The 25,912-nt window shown below is 37.5% G+C and overlaps 1 protein-coding gene across 3 annotated transcripts; it reads right to left on the bottom strand.

Moving 5' to 3' along the window:
- Positions 1–8,812: 8,812 nt before the first annotated feature.
- On the bottom strand, positions 8,813–14,626 carry LOC119551390. Of its 3 annotated transcripts, none has more exons than XM_037860717.1 (6): positions 14,542–14,626; positions 11,774–11,900; positions 11,311–11,455; positions 10,465–10,764; positions 9,948–10,062; positions 8,813–9,892 (listed from the first exon to the last, which is right to left on the bottom strand). In XM_037860717.1, the coding sequence occupies exons 2-6, from the start codon at positions 11,823–11,825 to the stop codon at positions 9,749–9,751; spliced, it is 756 nt and encodes a 251-aa protein (XP_037716645.1). In that variant the 5' UTR covers positions 11,826–11,900; positions 14,542–14,626; the 3' UTR covers positions 8,813–9,748. The 3 variants fall into 3 exon arrangements, with proteins under 3 accessions (XP_037716645.1, XP_037716643.1, XP_037716644.1); XM_037860715.1 differs by having other exon boundaries at positions 14,441–14,597; XM_037860716.1 differs by having other exon boundaries at positions 14,402–14,584.
- Positions 14,627–25,912: the final 11,286 nt, after the last annotated feature.

Genomic DNA, 25,912 nt, shown 5'->3' with positions numbered 1-25,912 from the left:
CAAGACTTGATTAAGTTTTCAAGACTAAGGCTGGGTCACTCCAAGCTCACGCACGAACACATAATAAACAAACAAGCAGCACCGCAATGTGAGCGCTGCAACACATCGATCACCATCAAGCACATTCTCCTAGAATGTCCTCTCTTTCTATCAGAAAGAAACAAATTCCTACCTTCAAACCCGTCAGAACTCCTTACCCCCAACACCCCCAATATCATAGCTTCCATGAATTTCTTAAAGGCAATAAAGTTATACCATGTAATTTAAAACCTAGACATAGTCTATATGTAAAAATGTAAATTGTATATAACAAACGTAGCTTAAGGCCACAGTAGCTATAGCTACTTATACTATGTTTATGCTATGAATTTCATGCATTCTCCAATACATGAAATTAAAATAGCCCCTGTTTATACAACACAGACAAATTCATGAAATGATATTAGTAAAGCTGTCAAATCTTTTGAATTTTATATAGAGCTCTATAGAGAAGTAGGCTGTGAAGTAGGTTGTGCCTCAGCATTTCGTAAATTGGGACTGAATTCATAGTCAACTTTCGTGTGTTATCGAATTCATGAAAAGGTGTTTATGCACACACGAATTTGCCCATTTCATGAATTGATTTCATGAAATAGGCATAGCATAAACACAGTAAATGAAAAGTATAGGCTATAGGTAATTTCTCAATTGCCTTTTAGCCTGAGAATAAATAAATAAATAAATAAACATTTTCTGATTTTGATTTTCGTTGGATCAATGATTATTTTAGTTTTGGCAGCATCGCTGATGCCATAGACATCCATTGATGGTCATTTGCAGCTCGATCCAGCTGCTCCTTCATCTCAATCAGCCTTTGGCTCATACATAACCCAGTAAATCCTTTTTCAGCTGGATGGCATCGTTGCCAATTTTCACACCATCGACAATTACTCAAACCGTTGACAACAACGAGGGGCGTGTAGTGGGCGAATGTCCTTGCACCCCTTTCCCTGACCCGATTTTTCCGGATGTTGTGAAAAATCCACAGTCAGAGCTGGCCATTCGGAATCGAGGGAACCGGCAAAACAATCGTTGGCAAAAATATTTGCATGCACTCTGGGTGCACTTGTCTGAATCGCAATCGCTGTGCTGGGGCCTCAGATGCTCCCTTGTTTCTGCTGTTGCCATCGGCGTCGGCGCATTAAATATGCAACACCTATGACAGCAAGCCGCTTGACATTTAGATCCCAAAACCCAAGCCCATTCCATTACACTATTACACTATTACACCATTCCACCAGTCAGCACTAAAGTTTCGCCTGCAATTTGCTGCTAAATTTGTCAAAAAACCCGAAAAACTTGGCCAGCGCAAAAATTATGACTTCCGCAATTGTTGGTGGAACAAAAGGGGAACCGGAACTAACGAAATGCCAAAGTGTGACCGACCCGAAACAGTTCAAAAGGCAACTGTTGCTCTTGAACCTTAGGAAAATCCAAGCACCCCGCCCCCACACACACACGGCAAAGTTTTCAAATAGAAAATGTTTAATTTCCCCAAAGACAACGTCGATGCTGCGCTGCGCTGCTGGCTTTTCCAAAAACGCAGCTAAGGAAACTTTCTTACATATTTTACAATAGATCTTCGTGTGGGTGTGTGCAACAGTGCAGCCGGGAAAGTTTCTCCTTTCCCGGGTTGAAAAGTTAGCTAAGACAAACTCCCGAAAAACACTCCCCCCCATCTGCGAGCATATACAACCCATCCCATCCCCCATACCATACCATACCATCTCCCATACCATCCCATCCCTGGGCTGCCGGGTCGAACTTGTTAGTTTGCCATATAGCGTCGAAAATTATATTATTTTAAACTTTTCAAATGTCACCAGAGAGTCAGAAATTTCACCGAGCGCCAGTGACAAAGTCGCCTTCGTTGTGCTCGTTAATTAAACATGTTGTCCCAATGAAGCGCACAATAAATCGAACTGCGTGGGAAATTGCTTGTTCGAAAAAGTAAAATTGAAAATTAACTACATTATCTGATCGAACGGGGTAATTAAATGTGGCAATCATTTGAGCTGGTCAATCAAACGCCTCCGAGTGGCATAAACACTATTACAAATGGCAAATAAAAGATTGCTTTCAATGTTGGTAATGGAATTTATGTAAAATCGTTTAATTGTTTGACTTTGAAAATATATTTTTCATTGTGATTTAGCGTGCTAAAAAATATAATGGAATCTGATTTTGTACTTGCAAATGTTATTAATTAATATATTAAACATTAAATACGGGTCAATAACAGATACCTAAGTATTTATTAAAAATAATTGATTTTCAACAGTAGATGCAAAGATAGCTTCTGAAAATATTTTTTAAAATCATAGATTTGATAGCCTTTGCGTTTTTTTTTTTATAATTTTAAATGTGTTTTTTACAAGTGAAGTTAATTTTTAAAAGTAAACCAAACTGTTCCATATTATTAATAAATCATAAATTCATAAATCTTTGTTAGCTTCGAAGGTTTTCTTTTAAGGACTTCCTTAATATTATCCAGATCTTTGATTTAATGATGGTTTTTTAAACTTAAATTTAATTGCGAAATATTTTATAAAAAGTCTCAAATCGGCCAAAGTTTCTTGGCTTAAAAATAACTGCCTTTAGAGGCCTTTGGAAATATTTGGTTGTCCCGAACTTTACCATAAGGATTTTATTTATGAAAGTTGATTGGTACTTCAGCAGTTGCATATTTTCTGATTCCATTCAACTCCTTATCAATTTGTTTACTGTGCTGTTATTACCAAGTTTGACTCGCAGTCTCCGATTCAATTGAGAGTCGTTCTTATTCTCATTTCTCCCATGGAGCCCATTACAATCTAAAACTGTCGCAAAATTTTACAATGCGATCAAAGCGAAACTTCAGCGATGCCAGGGAAAAAGGCGACACACAATGGCGATGCTGCCTCGCAGTTATGGTGCACAATCAAAGCGGCAGCAACATTGGCAACAGCAACATCAGCAGCAACATCAGCAACTGCAACACAAATTGCTGCTGCAGGCGGCGGCAGGGCTTCTTTCTGTTTGGAGAGTTCTGGATGACACCCCGGCATTTGCCACGCGACAACTAGCTGGAAGGCAGCCAGCCATCCGGGCGGCCAACAAGTGTTTAGCGTTTTGTTTTCAGTGCAATTAAAAAGCGCCTACACGCCTGACACGCCCCCTCAAGTGTTGGCAGTACTCGCAGTGTTTGCTGCTGTTGACAAACAGCGAAAGGCCACAAAAGACACAAAGGGGGCAGCGGAGTGTGCGGGGGGGGAGGGTGTCGCTTTTTGGTTGCCATTCAACACTTGAGTTTTGTTTTTTAACAGGCACCACAGCCTCAGCGGCGCCTGGGGATATGCAGCACAAATGGCTGGCGTCAAGCATTGCGTATACGTAATGTGGCAGAGTAGCGTATACGCAGTGTTGGCCAAAGAGCAGCAAAGAGGCTGCTGAACTCAGAGCCGCTGAATTATGCTAATCCAGCTGGCTTAATATGCTATAATTGCAGTTCTCAACAATTCCTTTAAAGTGGTAAGCTTTCACACAAAAAATAAAGAAGAAAATATCTGCCTTTGTGTTGATTTTAAAATAATTTAATAACTTTCGGGACAGACTGAATCCGCCTGTTCGATGCGGAAAACATTTTCCATGGCAAGGCCTAAATACGCTTGAATTATTCAAAGCATGTAACTGATGAAGCAGAAACGAGACGAGAACCAAAAACTAGAGCTCCAATTTCAATGTTTGAGTATTTTTGAGTGCTACGTGTTATAGATATGTGTTATGTGTATGCAGCCAGGCTGGCAGCATTTGCCACAAGTGCGTTCGGTGCACGGGAAAAAATTTGTGAGTAAACTATGAACCGAAAAATTTGATTAATATTTTACATTGAAGAAAGCAAAGGAAACGAATTATGTTGCAAATAACGTTGGCTTTTAAAACTGAACGCGTTTTATAAAGAATTTTTATTTGGTTACTATATTAAAGTTAGAAAGTTTAATATTTTTAAAAAAGCTTAATGTAAAAGTTCAGCAGAAAGGGGTCAATAAAATTTAACACATTTCATTTTAAGAAGCTATTGGAGAACCTCACAAATGGTTGAATGATTAGTATAACTTCTACTTATACTGGGAAATAACTTTTTTTCAAGGATTTAATGAATAATACCCACTTGCTGACTAGTTAGTCAGGATAAAACATTTTGAAAGGGGGTGTACATATTTTGTGACACCTTAAAAGCTAGTTATTGACAAGTTTCATCGTAGTATCTACTTCTTATTTGAAATTCTTTGATTTCTTCCAGTGTGCATTTGTGTGTGCGTGCAAGTGCATTGCCTATTATGCTACCAAATGAAAGTGGTAATAAATTGGACAAGATGTTGCCATAAACCACACCACGACAAGCCACAGCAGGCCTTTGCTAGACGGGCAGGCCCATCGACCATCGGCCAATGGCCATGGTTGTACGGCTGTATGGCAGGAATTGCAAATGCAATGCATGCTGCAGTTGCAAGTTGCAACTTGGAGCAGCCAACATGATTATCATGTACGAAATGCATTCGTAGCCGGAGCCAGCTGGCCAACAGCTGACAGGGCTGGCCAACCATCCAAACACCCAACCCCCTCATTCACATCCACATCCACATCCATCCATCCACCCACCTGCACCACCTATCAACCACAAGCGCATTTATGGCCATCAGGATGTCCTGGCCGAAAAGGAAGGGAGGGGAAAGGGTTGGCCATGGAGATTCTGGGGGCAAGTTGGCCATTTAATCTCTCCAAGTGACTTGCAATCGAAATGGAAACGAAAATAACTCAAAGTGAATATGATGTGGGAGCAACAAAACGTAAATGCTTCTAAATGCTTAGAATTCGAAGAAGATGGCTTCCGATTTTCATTCGGAGCTCTTGAGCTTGACTATGGCCATTAAATATTCCCAGTAGCCTAGCAGTATGGTCAAAACGGCAGTAGCGGAGCTCAACTTGAGTTTGATCTCAGCCCTGTTTATAGTTTCATAGCCATAGAATTATTGTGATTTTAGCTCAGCCCAATAGGGCGTAATAATCAGGTAATACGTTTGTTTGAATTTTGATTCACTCATTTTAATTAAAGTGATTTTATTAATTGTGTGGCTGAGCTGCTGGATAATGGGACTCTGATGCATTAAGTTTTATAATTAATTAATAAATACAAAAACGCATATGAAATATGTTTTCTATGTATTTACAGGTATTTTGTGTTTTTTTTTAAGTAAAGAGTTTTACTTGGGAATATTTCAATAAATCTTCCCCTGTTTTTATACCCTTGCAGAGGGTATATTGATTTCAGTCAGAAGTTTGCAACGCAGTGAAGGAGACGTTTCCGACCCCATAAAGTATATATATTCTTTATCAGCATGACTAGACGAGTCGATCTAGCCATGTCCGTCTGTCCGTCTGTCCGTCTGTCCGTCTGTCCGTCCGTTTCTACGCAAACTAGTCTCTCAGTTTTAAAGCTATCGGGCTGAAACTTTCCCAAAAGTCTTATATCTTTTGCAGGTAGTATATAAGTCGGAACCAGCCGGATCGGACAACTATATCTTATAGCTCCCATAGGAATAATCGGACAAAAAAATGAAAAAAAATTATATCTTTGGTGTTTTTTAGCATATAAACTCCTAAGCTTGGAAATAACAATTTTTAAATAATTTTGAATTTTGAATTAAATTTTATCGAAATCGGACGACTATATCATATAGCTGCCATAGGAACGATCGGAAAATTTGTGGAAAAATAATATGAAAAAAATTATAGCTTCGGTGTTTTTCAACATATAACCTCCAACGCTTGGAAATAACATTTTTTAATTAGTTCTGAATTTCGAATTAAATTTTATCAAAATCGGACGACTATGTCATATAGCTGCCATAGGAACGATCGCAAAATTGGTAGGAAAATAATATGAAACAAATTATAGCTTCGGTGTTTTTTGACATATTATCTTATACTATTGGGAATATCATTTTTTGTGTTTTTAAATTTAATAATTATAGCTGCAAGGGTATATAAGCTTCGGCTTGCCGAAGCTAACATCCTTTCTTGTTTTTTTTGATTTTTGTGCAATGCGCTTTTTGTATTAAAACCTGATTAAATGGTTTGTATAAAAATAATGTGAGTTTATTATTTTATTGGCGATATGTATTTTTTTGCTTTATTTAAATAATTCAACGTATCTTTTCATTTAAAAAAACCGTTCCATCTGTGTGATTATTTTAATGAAAAATCGTCTGCTTGTAACACTCATTTGTTAATAGTTTTATATTTCAGTACCTATTGAGAATACAATTATCTCTGGTTCTTTGTGTTTTCTTTCCGCTGTGATTTGATGTAAATGGAGAATTTAATACGCATACGCAGCGTGGTCCCAAGCAAAGCAGCCGTCGTTAATACGCCACGTTGTCTCTGCTGATGCTGTTGTTTAATATTTGTATTTCCCGACTATCGCAGCGGGTAAAACAATCAAGCCTCGACAAAGTTGTTGAAAACTTTTCATTCGCACTCCGTTGTTGCATGCGATGCGATAGGATTTTTATGTAAAACATAATTGCAGATTAGTCGCAGCGGAAATGGGTAAATAAAAGCAAAAGCGAACGGCCAAAAGGATGCAACAAAAGCAGGGAAAAATAGAAAACAAACAAAAAAAAAATCAAAAATGTAATCGTTCTGTTGCCGCTTAAAGAGGATTAAACATGAGTGAAAGAGCTGCCGGGATTGGGATTCCCATGGGGATGGCAGGATGGTATGATATGTGGGTGGGTGGTAAGTGAATGAAAGCTGGATAAGGGAGTGCCATGATAAGCGGAAAACTAAAGGGCCACTCGACACTTCCCGTATGAATGCAGACTGCAACTGGCTGTCAATTTGTTTGCCATCCTGCCACTCCGAATGCTGCAATTGCAGCTCCCCAAAGATATTTTCAATTAATTAAGAACCTAAAAAAACGTGGCCTGAAAGCAATCAAATGGCCAAAGGAAATCGCTCTAAAGATACAAAATATGACTTCAAATTAATACTGAGTGAGGTGCTCGATGGCAATGCATTTCGCCTATTTGCACAACAAATGAAGCTGAAAATGACCCCATCCAATCCACACCGGCCCCCCCTGTATACCCCGCCCACTCTAAATGGAAACGTAAATATTTGAGCTGCAATCGAGATACCTGGCTCCCAGCTCAGTCACTCACTTCCCCTCTTAACTCGGTTATTGATTGGTTAAGCACTTGGCCCAGAGTCCAAAAAGGCCTCACATCGTCATCGTCTCTTATAAAATGCAATTCCGAGATCTGATTGCCGGAGATGTCAATGAATTTTTATTGAAACCGAAATGGATGCCAACGGAGGGAAATATTTTTAAGTTCAAAGGCAAATAATCTATTGCGAAATTAAATTTCAAAAGGATGAGAAGGTCTAAGCTCAACTTGATATTTATGCAATGCAAATTTGTAATAAAAATGGAAAAGCAATTTGGCCAGGCTGAACGAAAAATAAAATATAAAATAATTCTTGTCAGCATAGAATCGTTTTAGCTAAAGGGTAAAGGTCTCTAAAGGCAAGACTTCAAAACCAAACTGGTTACGTTCAATCAGGTATTCTATCGGCTTATGAGATGACTATTTTTGATATTGCCAAGCAGCTTGAACACACTCAACCAGTTAATCATTCAGATTTCATTGGCAAATCCAGGTGAAATCAATGTACGACTGTGATTGCGAGTGTCAAATGCAAACTCAGCCGCTGGCCAAGTGCGATAACTGTAATTATTGCCCCCCTTAGCCCCACCTATGTCCTTGAGCCATGTGCCGACCTTATAAATTAGCTGCCAGGCGAGAAGTCAACCGTTGTCGGCGTCGTCGCCGCCGCTAGTCTAATGAACGCACCACATAAACATAAATTATGGCCAGCCCCAGTGTAGCGGGTCACCTCCCCTCTGGAGCCCCCCTATCGCCATGGTGGCGAGCCCTTCTGGCTGGTAACCCCTTCCGTAACCCCTTCTCAGCCCACTGGTAAACTGCGACCGGAGCTGGCATATTTGCGCAGCATACTTTTGGGCGCCGGACGGGAGCGTTGCATACTTTTTGGCTGCGCTCCGTTTTATCCTGCAGTAAAAAGCATTTTTGGCACGGCACTCTATACTCTCCCTATCTGTGGGTATTGTACTAAACTTAGTCGTCAGTTAAGTTAAAACTTTAGTAGTCAATATAGATTAAATATAATTTGTTAGATAGCTCGATGTACCCATGACTGCTATATCTTGGAAACTACTTAAGTCTGAATAAGTTATAAGTTTTGTGAGGCCTTTCCTTTCGCTTACTAAATTCTACAATTATTTAGAAAATAGATTCGAAAGCTTAGTAGTTACCTTTGGCTATGTTTTTGAAGAGTCAACACCATTCGCTTGAAATTTGGGTTCATAAACAAAATCTTTCCCGGTTTCTTTTTCCAGAATCGGAATCTGAATTTTCCCAGAATAATCGGATATTAAGAGTATAATATGTAAAACATAATTGCAGATAACCAATTAAAATTTTGTTGTGCAATTCGAATAAGGAAGAACTATAGGTAATAATCCATCTGTAATATTTCACAACATCTTTCTTTTTCTTAGTCAAAATTGTGAAAATTGCTTACACCAATTTTAGCTATTCCGAATCGCAGGGTATACCAGGTTTCGGCTTCCAAAACTTTCCCAACCTCCTTTCCCGTTCGTTTTCTCTTTTATTTCGCCACTCGTCTCACACTTTTTTTGCGTTAATTTATTTTCTCATTTTTTATTGTTTTTCCTTGCATATGCATGTGTGTGTTTTACTTAAAATAAATGTTACTCTTTAATCATAATATATATTCACAGTTTTTTGTAAGTAGGTGTGTGTGTGTGTTTGTGTGTAATTTTAAGTTAAACTAATATTTACTTTATATGTATACTTCCCAATTTGAATAGTATTAAAGGTATTTACAGTGAAATAAATATACGCTATCCACTAAATAAGTTAATAAATAATTTAAAATTCCTCATTCATAGAAATGCACTTTCAGTTTACGTAAAGTTATTGCCGATATGTGAACAAATCCACTGGGGATTACTTCCTTGTGCGCCTAAGGGTGTGATTTTTGCAAATATAATGGGATGGGACTTGCAAATATAATCCGGAAAACGGAGGTGGTGGTGAGGGGCGCTCTAGAACTTCAGCTAACAACGTTTTGTGAAACTTAGGGGTATTGTATCTCTAAAATATGCCTACACTTAAAGCCTGGACAACTCGAACAAACTCAACGAAACTCTAGTATTGCACGATCGATTGGAAAGTAAGGCCAACAACAACTAACCTGCCTGCCACACTCAACACTGATTCTAACTAGCTAGCCTATATCCTTTATATAGTAACATACATATCCGTATATATATATACGATCTTAGCTTTGCCTGACACTGTTCTATATATATATAACTATATATATATATATGCATACTGGTATACATAACGCACTTAACTTACTCCTTCGATCTCTCGGGGATCAGGGTTTTTGTGGCCTAAATTGACTGCCAAAACGTATGCAACAGCGTGTGGAATTCTTTCGGTGTGATGATGGGGGAAACCTTAACTACATTTTCATCTCCTCTCTTGCAGTGCATATTTTCGACTTGGTAAGACTGGTTCTAGATATTTGCACTTAGCTGTAGCTCTGCCATCTATCTGTTGCCTCTGCTGACCAGCAGTGTGATTAGTGTCCCTGTGAGGAGAAGGCTTAAGCTGCTCAGACCCGCCCGATGGGAGCTGTTTTCCTCGCCGTTCCGACAGTGACCCGGATGTCGGGTGAAGTCCTCGCAGTAGATCTGCAAGATACAGGTAATTACAATCTGTTAAGTTAGAGATTCGGTTTGGTTTTACCTTGGTCAGGCTGTTGGCATACTTGTCCACCAGTTCACGAGTGAACTCAGCCGCCTCATTGCCGCACACCTTACGTGCAGCATCCTCCGAGCAGTCCACAAGTTCACTGATGGAGCTAAAATAAGTATAATATAATAATAGATAAATAATAATAAAGGCAGATAATGAATTAAATAGAAAAGAATCACTGGTATTAGGGCACAGAACAGGACATAACAGGACATATTAATAACCTTCTGTTTAAAACAATAAATTCTTTTATTAATTGATTAGGGTAATTTATTTAGCTTTTTTAATTTTACAAAGAGTCAACAAGATGGTTGAAAAACTTTCTGAACTATACCTAATTCTTTTCCTTTTCAACAACTATAAAATACTCTCTACGATTTTTATTGGTTTGTTTTCTTATGCATAAGATAAGTTTTAAGATATATTTGCCATGGTACTGGGCTTAATTGCATTTTCAAGCTATGTTCCTAGATATTATTTCTGTTTTATTGCGATTTCTTTTACTCACCAGCAAATGGTCTTTATGTTTTCATTGAAGGTCCCATTCTCGGAGTTCTCCTGATTCTTGTTTGGCTTCAGGAACACCATGGTGTCCTTGTAGCGATTGCCACACACCTCGAACTCGGTCTTGGCCTTTTGGGAGCAGGGAGCGTGCCTCAGGTACGCTTCCTGGAACGCCCCCTTGATGCACAGATCCCTGATGAACTGGTTGGTTCCGTGGTAGAGCTTGTTGAACTGGTTCCTCTGCTGCAGATCCATGCAACGGCGGGTGAAGCTCTGGATGCACCTCACTCCCTTGCGCAGCTCACTGGAAATATTCGATTTTTCAATGTTAAAGTGGAAGTGAAAAATGTAATTGAATTGTTAAGCCCATTGTATGCGATTTAAAAAAATATTACAAAATCGTTGGCCTAATGTTTTATGAGGCATTCAATTATAAGTTGACTTATTCTGATTAATTACGGATTTATTAAATGTATAAGTACGTTTAAAACATTTAAAATGTCGCATTCAACTATAAATCAACTTTTTCGTAAATTCATAAAAAAATATTTTTTTAATTAGTAATACCTACTTGTTTTGTGAATTATTAAATTTAGCAAGTCTTTGGTTAAATGATTTATTTAGCACTTAGTTAAAAAAAGGATTCTTTTTCTCATAAATTCAAAAAAACAGATTTCCCTAAGTTTCTAATTCTGGAACTTCACCAGCTAATACCACTCTATAGAAAGACATTTGATAGGCAAAATCGCCAAATCGATCATACGAAAATATATATTTCTTGTGCTGAGCAGATTGCGATTGGGATTTGGCAACAGATCGACGGGGGAATTTCGTTCGTGGAGCCACTTACTGACAAAGTTTGTCCAGTTCCTCCTTCTTGGCCGGTCCAATCGAGAAGTTCGACGATAAATGCAGCATATCAAGTGGTTCGGAGCACTTGGCGAACTCCTCCTGGCCGCATTCCTCCGAGTTGGCCAGCGAAACGAGCAGCAGGGCTGGAAATTCGAGAGCAGAAGGGGCAGAGTGGGTGGTTGGGCGAGAGACAAATAAACAAACAAACAGAAACATTGAAATAGTGCTCAAGCTGAAAGCTAAAAGGCAATCTGAGACTCTTGGCCAGCAGCAGGAGCGCCAGCCAGTCAGTTGCAACAAAGTTGCAAATGTGCGTCAGGGGTAATAAAGTTGAACGTAAGTGAAATTGGCATTTCATAAATTTTTCGTGCAACTTTTCTTGAGGGGAATTCCGAGATATCGAGTCAGATTTTGGCTACAAGATAAACCCAAATCGGTTCACATTTCTATAATATACTCACCCGAGAAAATCAGCAGAGCCCATCTCCAGTTCCAGTTCCAAAATTGATGCATTTTTCACGTTCTCTCTCTTTCTGCTGCTTTTTTTTGCAATGCAATTGTGCACTTAAGTGCTTGTAACTGGTTTGGCTGAAAAAATAAATTAATAAATCATACATCAATGGAAAAATACAACACAAAATCATGACAATTATAAAATGCAAATGCAATTGGCAAATTATAGGCTTCAGCTGTTTTTATAGTTTGATACACTCGTATTTTCTTGTTTATGGCCCGATCAAGTCGCAGTAAAAGAAAATCTCTGCTGACAAATAAAAGCTGCAAAATAAAGCGCAAAAAAAATCACGACCAACCGAAACAAAAAATTGATCTAAAAATACTCGGATGTCTGCGATGAATAGAAAAGCGAAAGCAAAGCGTCAGAGGTTGTCTTGTTTTTATTTTGAGTGGGATTCTTTCTGTTTGACTTGGGGTTCCTTCTAATATTTTGTTCCACCAATGGGTGCTTTTATTTCCCAATTATCGTTGCAAATGTGGCGTGGACAGGTCAAAGTATAGTTTGCGAAAACATTGTGTGGGTTTTGTCAAAGCAAAACAGTGGGACAAGTTCTTTTTAATTGAACATAATTGGGTCAAAGGTTTTTCAAACTGCATAATTACAACAGAATCTAATTAATTAACAAACCTTTGTTATTATTAGGATGTAAGTAAATAAATCAAAAAATGATAGAAAAAACGTGCTAAAACAAATGCTATTTTAGAGCTTTAAGTATAGTAACACTAATATTTGGCGGTCTAAATGTTTTAAAAAGTATTTATGAAGAAATTAATTTAATTAAAAAATAAGTCCTATTAAAATATTCACATGTATACCTCCGATCCAAAAACTAATTAAGTGTGAGAATCTTAGAAAACCCAGAGTCTTAACAAATTAACATGACAATTAACATGAAAATAAACATAATAAGTGGGTACGCAAGGTCAACAACCCAATTTAGGTACCGTCTGGCTAGGTTAATTATAAAGAAAATGGTTTATTTTAAACTTTTTACTTTTTTTGTTGTGCTTACTGCTTTTTTACCTATATTTCCTTTTTAGAATACTTTTTATCACCAATTTTTCCCCTGTGTAGCCATAACAAAGGTTTTTCTAATATAAACATGTTTATTTTTAATGAAATATTATGTTTTGAGTAAAAAATGCATTCAATCATCGCAGAAAATCTGTAAAAGCACTGTCATTATTGGTATGTCCGTACTGCTCCTCTTTTTCTTCTCCCCCAATTTGCATGAAAAGTGAGAAACACAAGAGCAAATTAACAGAGAAAAACTGGTCCAAATCGATGTTGATTTTCATCCATTTGACAAGGTAAATTGTTTATGCTTTTGATTATGTTTTGTGGCCGTTTATGTTTTTATTGCAATAAGTAAATACAAATAAATATTGCGCATTCACAGTCCTCCGACAGATGCATTTAATGCCTATAAATAAACGATACGCAAATAAACAAAAAGCAAACACTTTTCAAAAGGCCTCTCAACGATTTCTCGGCATTTGTTGACGTTCAAAATGATTGAAGAAAAATATGAGAATTGGTACAGGTCAGGGTTTTTTGACAGATGAAAGCAACGAGAAATGTGGGCTCAGCGAAAGGTTTTTGCTGGAATTTATTAGGATTGCATAAAGCAAAAAAAAGAACGAGGATATATAGGAAATGACTTTATATGCAAATATTAACATGTGCATAGTTTTGCACTTTTAATTAGTAAGTTGCAATCGCTATAACTGCGGGCAATACTCGAGCTATTGCACCTCTTTCGATTGATATCACCGCCAATTCGCGCCTGTTCTTTCTTATATGCAAAAGTGAGGGTTCTGCAGCTGTTTTCATGGGGCTATGAGGCCGCTCAATTGAGCAACGAAAACAAAACACTTAACGGAGGAGGAAGAATAAAACACCCTGCACAAAGAACTGTAGATTTGCGCCTTTTCAAAGGAGAATTTAATAAACAACACAGAGAAAAAATAAGGAGTTAAAGAATAAAAAATTCGGTAACAAAGAGACTTAAAAAAAAAATAGATTTTTAAAAAAATAAAATTAAATCCTAATTTTAAAGTAAAAAAAATTGTCTTTGAATTTGAATATATTATAAAAAAGTTAGGGTTTGGTTAAGTTTAAAAGACATCATACAAACTAAAAAAAAATTGAAAATATTTAGTAGTCTCCTACTTCTTAAAATTTTTACAGACTCCAATCTTTATCAAAACTACATTTTTAAAACTTTTGAAAATGATTAAAGTTTGCAGTGCGAGAGAATCTTAACAAATATAATTTAAGAAAATTAATAAGTCTAAATATATTTGTACTATTTTGATGCAATATTCGAGCAATATTCGCTTTTAAAACCGCCTAAATCGAAACAAAAAATTCACCGATCTCGAAATTTTTTCTCTGTGCGAATTTCGCCTTGAAAGCGGCTAGGGGGGCGTTTGAGGGGGCGTGTCGCGGGCTGCACGTGATGCAAGAATGCAGTCGGACGAGCCCCTCGCCTCGCGGTGGCGATCTTGCGTGCGAGATCGTCGCCCTGTGCAAAATCAAGAGCCGGTTTTTCTCCATTGTTTATTTATACATTTTTCGAACTGCTTTTGGTCTTAATTCGGTTGATTACTTGGTCTGGAGCCGCCGAGCGAGACACTTTCGAATGACAACTGCAGCGGTACGACGAGCGGTACAGAGCGAAGTCGAGATCGGGATCGAGGTGGAGCGGACCTGAGCGGAGCAAGCGCGCCGTGTTGTTGGCCGGGCGGGTGACAGAAGCGTACTGAACGGCCCCAGCTGAAAGGCAGAAGAAGCGGCGCCAGTCGGCCAGCGAATCGAATGGCATTGGCGAAGGCGACCCGAGAACGAGTGCCAAGTAACTGAAAAAGCCGACCGAGCACGCGAGCAACATGTTGCCGGCGGGCAGCAACATGCGACGCGACGCCAGCAACTGCAACAACAGGTATTCGTATACTCCATGCCGACCCAGTGCAAATGATAAGCGGTTCGCCTTCAAACAGGCGGCTGATAGGCCAAACCCGTAATCCTCTTCTTGGGTATTTGCCTTTCAATTAATTTAATAAGAGGGAAACGTTAAGATAAGATTATCTATTGGTCCGAGGAATGGTCCCAATTTTTGAAAACCCTCTTAAGCTTGCCAATTTCCGTCGTTTCGTAAAATATTTGTTTACATAGGACAACCAAATGAGACTCTATAAAGGTGTAATATAGAGTGCTCCAAGCATATATTCGTTCTTAGTTTTCGTTTATAACGAGTGATACTTATGATATCGCTGCTTAAAAAATACAACAACATTTAATGTTTTGATTTAAGATATCGACTGATAGGTTAAGAAATAAACCGAATCCTCTTCTTGGCTATATTTGCCTTTCAATTAATTAAATAAGAAGGAATCGAGTTGCCATGATAAGATTATCTATTTGTACTAGGAAGTATTGCAAAATCCCACACTCTTTTTTTACACTGCTAAAAAATATAATAGTAGGGATAAATATAACGCATATTTAATATAAAATATTGTTTGAAATACTTTAGCTAAATAAATAAATATATTATTCATTAGAAATCAAGTTAAAATGCATGACATCATTTGAAAATATAATAAATATAATATTAAATAAATAATATATCAGTTATATCAAATAAAATTTTAAAATCTTTAAACTAACTATTATTGTTAAACTTAAAATGTCCATTTCCGAAATATTTAAATGGACTTACTGCGTTTTTTGCCCTCCAAAGTTTGCCAATCATTTTTGTCGTCTTGTACAATATTTGATCATTTATGTTTGCCAAGTGACAATAGAACCAACAGCCAATAGCAGCAACAATCAACTTCAGGTTCAAGTGTACTCAATTTACACGTGTGTCCTTGCCTTTGTTTTTCCAGCCCATCACCACCTCGCTTTTGTTACTTCGATTTTTGTTTGCTATATGCCAATTTAGCGGTCTGTTTGCATATTTACTGTAAATACTGTCTAAATTAGGCGGAGATTTCCTTTCACCTCGGAGTCCTTGGATTTGTTTGCCTAAGGGGAATTCCAAATGGAGTTCCCCGAACCCAATCGCAGACATAACCATAAAATGAAGACACTATCAGGGGAGAGGACACCTGTTAGCTAGATTATTCAATTGCAATCCAAGACAAATGAAATATATATGTATAGTGTTTTACATTCTGGGTCAGCAGTCAATTAGAAAAACAATGAAATAAGGGGAAACCCAACCGAAAGGGCTGCTTAAAATTTATAAGGTATTGAAACTATGTAGAAAGGAGTTTAATTAACACGGCTGAACATTCCAAAGTTCACAAATGTGTAAAATGTTATTCGTGTAAAAAAAATTGATTTCATAATTTCCTTGGAACTAAAAATGTAATTAAAATTTACAATAAAGAACAGTAATAATTTCTGTGTGTTTCTGCTTAAACAACCAGTTTAGCTGTTGCTGCAGAAAATGTTTAGCACCCACCTAATTAATCAATATTAACTAGATTTGTATAAACAAAACAAGTTGTTCAACTTGATTTAAAGCACTCGTAGATTAAATTGTCTGGCCATCTATAGATCAGATAAAGTCGTAATTCATTGAATTGGCCACTTTAGAAATGGGACTCATCTAACCAATCCAGTGTGAAGATAAGATAGTGCTTATTTTCACTTCGATAGGCGATTAAATGCGAAATGGTCATAATAGGAATGGAAGCTAGCTTTCCAATACGTCATTTCCGTTGCAATAAATTCCTTTTTGCTTGAATTCAATTTAAGCAGTCTTAGAGAATAATTTAAGTTATATATTATCATATTACCAAACCGACTTTCATTGATTTAGAAATTATGGCGTAGGAAATACTTTAAAAAATGATAAATAAGTGCTTGAGGATTGAAACATTTTTAAATAATTTCTTTTATAAAATTATAAAAACTATAAAATCTAAGAAACCAAAAATAAATATATTTTAAGAAGCTGTTTGGTTTTTTATCCCAAAACTTGTAAACTCTCTGGGGGTATGCAATTTACATCTACTTCTTAAAATGTTTTAAACATATGCAAGTTTAAATAAATACCTTTCCCCTCTTCCTAAAGTGGCTTGACTTTTATTTTAGTAAACCAATTAAATTTCGACTCAATTGAGAATATGCACAGGCTGAAAAAAGGTAAACAACTTTAAGTGTGGCATGCCACACATTCACTGCTCTGTGGATTGTTGTACACTTCCAGTTTCGTTTTTGTGCTCCACTTTTGCATCCATAATTATCGAAACTTAACCCTTGGCAAGTGCAACAATCCCTTGTGTGTGCCTGTGTGTAAGTATGTGTGCTGGGAGGTCATTACCACTGGCCAAATGCGTTTGGGTTAAGGATGAGAGGGGGGCGAAAGCCGGGCAAAGCTTTAAGCCATTGCTTATACGACAAACGAAAACAAAACTCAAGTTTATTTTATTTTACTCGGCTTCCATGGCTGGACTTGCCAAAGGAGCATGCTGCTTCTAGCCAACAACCCAAACGGTCAACACCTACACTCACACATCGCACATGCACTGGGAAAAATTACAAGTCAGTATTAAAATTTGAAAAAAAAAATTTGCGATTTACAACAGATTTTTTCTGGAAATGTGAAAAGTAATCACTGATATTCGATGGAAAATAAGTAAAAAAATATATTTTCATGTAAAAAAATTAAAAAAAATATTGTAAATTAGTTTTTGGGGGTTTAAGCCCTACTGACAAATTTTATTAACGAGATAATTTGTAATTAGGAATATAGTAAAAAATTGGAAATGTGTTTACAGTTTTTTAGTCCAAATAAATAGGTAGAGCCTTTCTACAATGAAATCATATGTATTTATAAAAATTTAATAAAATAAATGTTTGTAAGCCCCCCTTAAAATAATTTCTGTCTACGCCACTGCTTTAAATAATAATACATTTAGTACATTTTTAATGTACAATAAAAATAATACGACCCTTTTACGAAAACATTTGAAGTTTACTCAAATTTCCAATTATAGATTTTGACATTCAAAAATATTGAATATATCTAAGGATTCAAAAAATGTCCCAACAACTTAGTTTATGTTTTTCTCTGTGCACCCACACACACATTTGGATATCGCGTATTAAGCACACCAGCAACAACAATAACCAGTGCGAGAATGGCAACAATAACAACGGTGAAAGTGGCTTGGTCAAAAGGAGAGAGAGTGGGTGAAAAGCGGGTGGCTGGGGGGGTGGTAGAAGGGCGGAGGGCGAGGGTCGCGTGGCTTTTGTTCCTGCTTTTGCTGCTGCATTAGTTTGTGTTTGAACTTTGCAAGTTTTTGCCATCCTTGTTGGTGCTTTGCCTTGTTTTTGCTGCTTTTAGTGGAGCCGGGCAACTGTTGATGTTTACATTTAGCGCTTGGATTTATGAACTCCGCATGCGGGGCACGTAGCATTGGACAATTTAAAGTTTATCACCCACCCAAAATGCTTTTGGTAGGCCAAAATAGGGAAAATCCGCCAGAGGAACAGAGCCCTGCGAAAGGTCAAGGGGCTTCTTTGGGCTCGGGACAAAGGACTAACTCCACTCGTGGCATTTGTTCTCTTCTTAAGTATTTACGCTTAGTTTATTTTTATTTGTTTAACGGCAATGAGTTCACAAAGGGCCAGTCGAGAAATTAGTGGAGAATTGGGCTTCGCTGTTAGAGGTCTGTTACCGAAATTGAGTGTTTAAGAATTTGGCAAGAAGGGATTAGTTTTGCCGTTTTATTTTAGGTATGATTGAAAAGTGTTTTTCTGAGGTATCGCCGGTTTTCAAAAATTGCAAAGGATTATAGTAGGATGAACTGTCACTTAACTAAATAGTTTTTATTATATTCAAATTCGCATTTTATTCGCAATTTATTACTTGAAGTTGGCTGCGATCAACATCGATACTTAACATTTTGGCAGAGTTGCATTTTAGAGATACATTTAGACGCTAATTCAAATAATAGTTTATATACATTAACACAGTAGAGTAATACCTACATATCCATATCCATATCAGAGTTACATCTAATTATACTTATAGAAAGTGACTTATCCTACTACAAAATCTTGGTAAAGATATAATCCTGGTCTGAGCCTATTTTCTAAGTTAAGCTTCTGTTAAGGCTAAGTAACGTTGAATTAACATAAAACTTAAATTAGTCTTCGGTCTAAGTCGGTCTAAACGAGAATATTACGACGCCCTCTGTTCGGAAGAAATCGAAAGCTCAACCTAATAAAGACTACAGCTTACCAAACTTTTACGCTTCATATCAAATTGGCGCCACTAAAAACGTGTATCTTACATTTGAAAGTAAGACAAATGTAGAAACGCTGTATAGTCAGAACATGACCATACCCATTACACTTATTTTACAGCGTAAGTTTGTTATTGCACTGCAGTGCTGCCAATTTGTCCGTTATCCTAAAAAATTTTAAACATCTTGTCCGGAAATTTTTCGTATTTACTTATTTCAATATTATTCCGCATATGTATAAATATTTTAACATGGTTAAATGCTTAAGCGAAGAAGATGAGTTAGGAACACACGATTATTGCATAATTTAATTAGGTGTTCAATCCATTTATATGGTATACGAAATTTATGGTATAAGTAAACACTTAATAGAATATACTTTTGTCTTCTTTTTTGTCCTGTTTTACTTTTTGTTGTGCTTTTCTTGTACAACCTTTTTTTGGGTTGATCTGCCCTGTTTTATAGATGTCTGCTGGCAGCACTGGCTTGAAGTTTAATCCAAATAATTCTAAAACAGGAAAGATGTGTTCTGAAAAATTGCAGCATGGCAGCATTGACAAGTTCAGTTCTGTCATTATTGTGCCAATTAGTCACATTTCGCACCAAAGTAGATATTAATTACAAGGACCTAATGAATACTACCTACTAATTTGCTAATTTCGGCCGAAATCAAAGAGGCTGTTCTACTAATTGTATGCACACTCTGGAATTAATTGTAAGATTTCCCCATCGTCGCCAGCATTATCAACAGGTTGACACTTTCAATTGACTTGTAGGTTGTTTTGGCTGATTATCTGCCTGCCTTGCGCTCCAGCTCCCCTTTCCCCACTCCCCGGCACACCAAACAAATTGAGCCGATTAGAACGTTAATTGTGGGGCGTAAATCTGGCCAAGTGCCGCCCCAGCCGCATCACAACATCCATCAGGCCGGGCCAAAAACGGGGCTAGCAAACCCCACTGCCTGTTTGGCCGTTTTGGCCAGGATTTACGAGCCACATTAGACCGGGCCACAGACTTCGACTTCTACTTGGACTGCAGAGTGGAGTCCGCCTGGCCGGTTGTTTTGGCCTGCTCATAAGCAAATTTGAGGCAACAAGTAGCCGAGTATCTCCATGGTTCCAGTTTTGGCCAGAGGCCCCTTTCGCCCCTGCCACCCCGAAAATCCGACTTACCACTGACAATGTTTACGGCCACGTTGACAGTTTAAATCGCTCTGTGCTCGTATATTTTGACGTTTTACAGCTCGTGTTTTTCCCAGCTGGAGATGGTGTGCGTTTGCATCTGTGTGTTGGCCGAATGGCCGTCACTTGTTAGCCTGGCCTGGAATTGTTTTTGGCCATTGCCTAGGCCCAGGCGCTAAACGTGAGAAAGAAGCCTTTGCCGCCGACGTTTTCTGGATCATTACGCGACCCGTCTATGGGTTAACAATGAGTTGAAGAGCATTCGGGCATTCGGCACTTGACTTGCCCACACAAAAGATACTTCGCAACAGGGGGAAATGGAGATTTTCGGAGGTGCACAAAGAGAAATGGGAGTTAAAAATGATTATATTGATTTTAAAGGAATGAGTAGCCGGTGTATTAACCAACAAAGCAATGATTAGCCAACATAGAGTTGTTAAAGGATACAGTCTTTTCCACATAAGTATTACGTCTTTTTGAACTTTGAAATATTTTTAAGTTGCAACTAATTATATTTGCTAATGAAAATAAACCAAACAAGATACAAATTATAATGACTATATATCTTTTAAAAAAAATTAAAGGGTTTAAGTAAATTTCTAGTTACATTTTTTAGTGATTATCTTAGTGAAATTAATGGAGATTAGTCAATTTTATATTTTATAAGCAGAGGTAACAAATATAGGAATAATAATAAAAAAAATCTTGGTTGTTAGAGTATAGATTCTATTCTTTTAGTTACCAAAAAAACCTATACTCATATAGAAAGGTTAAAAACTATATTACCAGAAAGTATATGGATACTTATCCTTTATTCAACGAATCACAGTTAAAGCTTATTTTTCAAAATAACTTTTTATAAAGAACCATACTTTTTTAGTGCAGACCAGGGGTTCGATTAATATAACTCCAAGGCACTTCCGCTTTTTCTCAGTGCCCAAATCTTCGGTGGCCTTCTTCGGGGTTGGACCGCGATTTAATCGCCACTGCCCAGCAAATGGTCGAAAAAAAACAGAAACCCCGAAAAATAAAGGAAAGACATTTGAGAAACACTTTTCGTGAACGGTAAAGTAGCATTGGAATATCTGTAGCACTTCACCGAAGTCCGCTACCATGGATATGGGCGCGAAAGAGACGGCACCACTGCCAAAGACAGAGACGGAGAGAGTGAAGTGCGTGGCAAGCACTCGATCAACAAAAGGCATCACTTGGATGTCGCCTCGAGTGGATGTGGATGTGGTGGTGAAGTGCTGAAATGAACTACAAATACGAAATACACAGAGCACCGGGCAACAATAGGGTGTAAATATTTACATTCTCTCTCCCTCTAGCAGGCCTCTCGCCGTCCCTCTCTATTTGGTAAATCAAATCAAATACCTGTCAGATTAGAGTGTTCAGCAGCCTCAGGTGATGGAGATGCCAGAACAGAAGGGAATGCCAAGTTTGTGGAGGAAAACTGGGTGAAGTGCCCAGATTTGAGGGGGAACGCAAATGGGAAGGCCAGCCAGATAGTGAGAGTCGAACAACAGGTGGAATTATAAAGGGCAGATGTCAAAAACCCTTGGAAAAGGCTAACAAAAGATGGAAGTTCGTACATAGAATGCCCTGATTTTTAGTTTGAATTAAAGTCAATGGCAACTCTCTATACAAATTAAAAATAAATGTCTATTATGTAGTAAGTGTTCTGTATTAAAAAATATTTTCTTTACGAGTAGATTGTTTTTCTAAACAAATTCTAAAATCATTTTATTTATATTTAGCTGTAACCGTATTGAATAAAATAAAAAAAATTGAACCAGTCAATTAAACATAAAAACAAGCAAATCTGTTATTAAAATTTGAATCATTAAATATTTGATACTACATATAAAATACCAAACGAGTTGTTAAGCTGTTCATTTTAAAGCGAACCAACGAATCCAATAAAATCAAATAAGATATTACAAAAATGTATTTAATTGGCCATATCAAACCATTAATGTTGATTGGCACAAGAAAATAAGTAAAAGTAATGCGGGACGAAAGATACCGGTAAAAATACTTTAAAACCATTATGCGTAACGCACTTTTTCCAATAAAGCTTCTTTATCTACAGCTACTTACTTAGTCCCGCTTTATATGATTGTCCATTTTCTCGGCAAATACCTTAGTCACACCTTCATCTTCACGCAATGTTTTTCTGCCCCTCCCCTTTCGATACTCATTTGGCCTTCAATTAGTTCAACAAGATTCTGTACAAATTGTCTGACAAACGAATTCATCGTCCATTTCATCATCTGCCCTGGTTCCTTAAACGACTCATTTACAATTCATCTATTAGTGCAGCCTGCAGTGAGTGCGCCCCATGTTCGTGTTCAACTTTTCACTGAATAATTAATTTATTTTAATTTGTTGGCGCACTCAGAGCAAACATTTCAGTTATGGCATCGATGTTTTTCCAATTATTGAATTGGTAGCTGGAAATTCTCATATTTCCCTTCAGCTGTTAACCCATAACCTTTTTGTTCATTTTGTTCGCCCGTTGCCAAAGAGCAAAAGAAACGTTTGACAAGCGGCTGACAGCAGTTGCTGAACCCAAACGCCCAAATGGTCATCGATACTGAGATACTCGGATAGCCAGATACTCAGATACTCCGATATTCCGGGTCCAACGCGGTGTCTAGTCCCATTAATGAGTTCTTGTTGCTGCTGTGCTTGCTGATGTTGCTGCTGTGGCTCAAGTTGTTGCTGCTGTTGTTGCTGCTGTTGCTGCCGTTCTGGCTTCTACACAAAGTTCAAGCCAGCGACAACAACAAGTTCATTATTGCCAACTCATCACACGAGTGTGTGTGAGACCTAAGCTGGTACTTGGACACTGCCCATGGTTATTGTTGCCGCTGCAGAGAGAAAACTATCTGGTGAATAGAATATAATAAAGATATAGTGAGTCACCATATCAATCGAGACCCTAAAATAGGGAATATTACATAAATCGGTAGACTCAAAGTTATTTTACCATTTTTATCTATTAACTATAAAATTAAAATAAAAAGTAAAACATAAAAAAAATCATTTTTCATTCATTATCTTTTGAGTATAATCATTCCAATATATATTTACAGGTTTAAGGATCTACAAAATCTTATATATTATAAATATGTATGTTATCATCAAGGGCTTAAAAACTTAATGCTTAAAAAATGTGTATTGTTAATAAGTCAGTAAATTAAGTATACTTCATTAAGTTCCATTAAATCCTCCATCTTATTAATACTTAGCTGCGTATATTCTAGCTTCAAACATATATATAAGTTCGCTAAAAATCATTTTGCTTCGTTTTATTATTTTATAACATTGTAATAATGATTAAAATTCAAACTAAATTAATTCAATTATATTTTTTTTGGATCTTAACTATCTTATCATAAAACTTACTTTGGCTACCAATCACACACAGGAATTCCCTTTAATTTTCTAAAAGTAGTTTATATGTTTTAAATTCAAATTAAATTATTTATTTCCAATTTATACTAAACTCTTCTCAGTGTTCTGCTGCTACCACTAAAGCGTTCTTGTTCCCAAGCCCAGAACCTACAACTAACCAACCGTCGACGGCGACGACGGCGGCTTTAACTGACAAGAAGCCGGATTATTAATCGACGTTTAATTAATTTATAACCAATTAAGCAGCAACATAATGCGGCAAGCGGCAAGCGACAACAACGAGAACAGAAAAAAGCGGCGGTGGCAGTTGGCTACTGCCGCATTTTGGATGGGGGTCTGCTGGTGGCATGGGTGGGGATAGGAAGGGGTTCTTTGAGGACCGGTAGAGGGGGTGGGTGGCTGCAGATCCCAGAGTGAGTGAGTCGTAAATGCCAAAACTCGTTCTAAGCTTTTTTGCCCCTGCAGTGCTCTGGACTACAAAAAAGAATTAGCCAGGTTTAAGTTTTTGCTGTTGGTCACCAGATCTCAGAGCTGGGGGATATATATATTTATAGGGGGGGGCATTCAGAGTGCCGGACGAGAGGGGGTGGGCAAAAACCAATGTCACAATTTATGGCATTGTTGGGGCAACATGCACCTGCAGCAACAATGAAGCCGCAGCAGCAACAAATGCTGCCTGGCGGCATGTTCACTGATCAGTTGTGATTTCTTTTTGCTGCTCGCGGGAAATCCTTATAAGCAAAATATGTTAACGAAGCATGAAAAGCACAAAAATTAAATTAAATCCAATACTCGCGAGCGGGGCAAAAAAATTAGCCTACACCAGAGGCCTTTCTAAAAAGCAAAAACAATTGAGCAATCTCCCCCAGAGTCGCAGTCGCAAACGCAGCCGCAGTCGCGGAATCCACAGCCACCGATGGTTCCTATTAACACATTAGAAGACCACAAAGCCGGGCACCGCAGGAGTGCACCACTGCACCACATCCACATCCATAGCCACATCCACATCCACATCGCACCGCTCAAATCACGCACCACCAGCCAGGCAGCCACGTCAAGGTTTTGCAGCTGTCAATAGCAACTCCCGCCGTTTGATCAAGTGAACCAAATTATTGTTTATATCCTTCAGAGAGACGGGGTAGCTCAGATCCATTATGTGCCTTTGAGCGTTAGAAACTGCTTCAAAAATTAAGGGCAATTCGGAGAAATTTTACTGAGAAACACCACGGGAAAAGTTCGGATAAAGCATTAGTTATACAAATAAAATTTTGGGTAAAGATCATTTTTCTTTTAACAATTTTGAAGTGAATATTTGCAAGTAGTGCATTACGCAGGATACAAATAAAGTTGGAAAGTTCCAGCTATAAATTGCACCTACAGAATTACTTTCCATCGAAAATTATGAATCTGCATTATTGTATAATAGAAAAATCGCATTAAACCTTTAAAGTCCTCACAACTATCCAGTTTTTCTTTCTATAAAAATAAACTAAATATTATAATATAAAATCAACGAATAATTAAGCAATAAAGGATGTAAATAATAATATTATAATTGAATGGAAGCTTTAGTTATCCCTCAAAAATCGAAGCCGAAGGTTTTTATGATTGATGGTTTTTTTACTTACTTACTTTTTTTTTGTCATTTATTAATTAATAGTTTCGGATCAGTAAGGGGTCTTATTTTTTGGCGAAACATTAAGTAGCACTGTTTTCATCATGTATTTTTTTATTTTCATCACAGTTTTTTCATCACCTGTGATGGCTATTTAAAAAGATAATTTTTTAACACCTTTTATTATGCATATTATAAAACTTCATATATCATAAAAATTATCTTTCTCCCAAATAAATTTACCTCCACTTAACCATACCAGACACGAAATATTTGCACCTGTACCATTTCATTAGTATCCCTCACCTTTTAGGCCAATGGGCAGTGATCACCCCTCTGAACTTTTACTTCCTGAGTGGCCAAGCTAATTGTGTGTGCGTTTCGGTTATTAGGGTATATCAGTTTTGGCCAATTGGTCAATGATTCCCTGCGACTTGTGGCAAGTTGTGAGTGGAAGTTGCTCTGTTTTGCGGACGTTGCTGCTGCTGCTGATGTTGATGTTGCTGGCGCTGCAGTCGCCGTCTCAGTTAGCGCCAAGATTTATGTGATCCTTAAGATTTATTGGTTTACGGCATTGTTGTTGCAATAAAAAACAA

The sequence above is a fragment of the Drosophila subpulchrella genome, chromosome 2R, assembly GCF_014743375.2.
Source record: "Drosophila subpulchrella strain 33 F10 #4 breed RU33 chromosome 2R, RU_Dsub_v1.1 Primary Assembly, whole genome shotgun sequence".
NCBI lineage: Eukaryota > Metazoa > Arthropoda > Insecta > Diptera > Drosophilidae > Drosophila > Drosophila subpulchrella.
This window is presented reverse-complemented; position numbering and strand designations above follow the sequence as displayed.

Coding starts and splice junctions, on each gene's coding strand:
- LOC119551390 (XM_037860717.1), bottom strand. CDS start 11,825: ATGCATCAATTTTGGAACTGGAACTGGAGATGGGCTCTGCTGATTTTC. Junction 10,765..11,310: donor GAACTGGACAAACTTTGTCA/GTAAGTGGCTCC, acceptor GAATATTTCCAG/TGAGCTGCGCAAGGGAGTGA. Junction 9,893..9,947: donor ATGCCAACAGCCTGACCAAG/GTAAAACCAAAC, acceptor TGTATCTTGCAG/ATCTACTGCGAGGACTTCAC.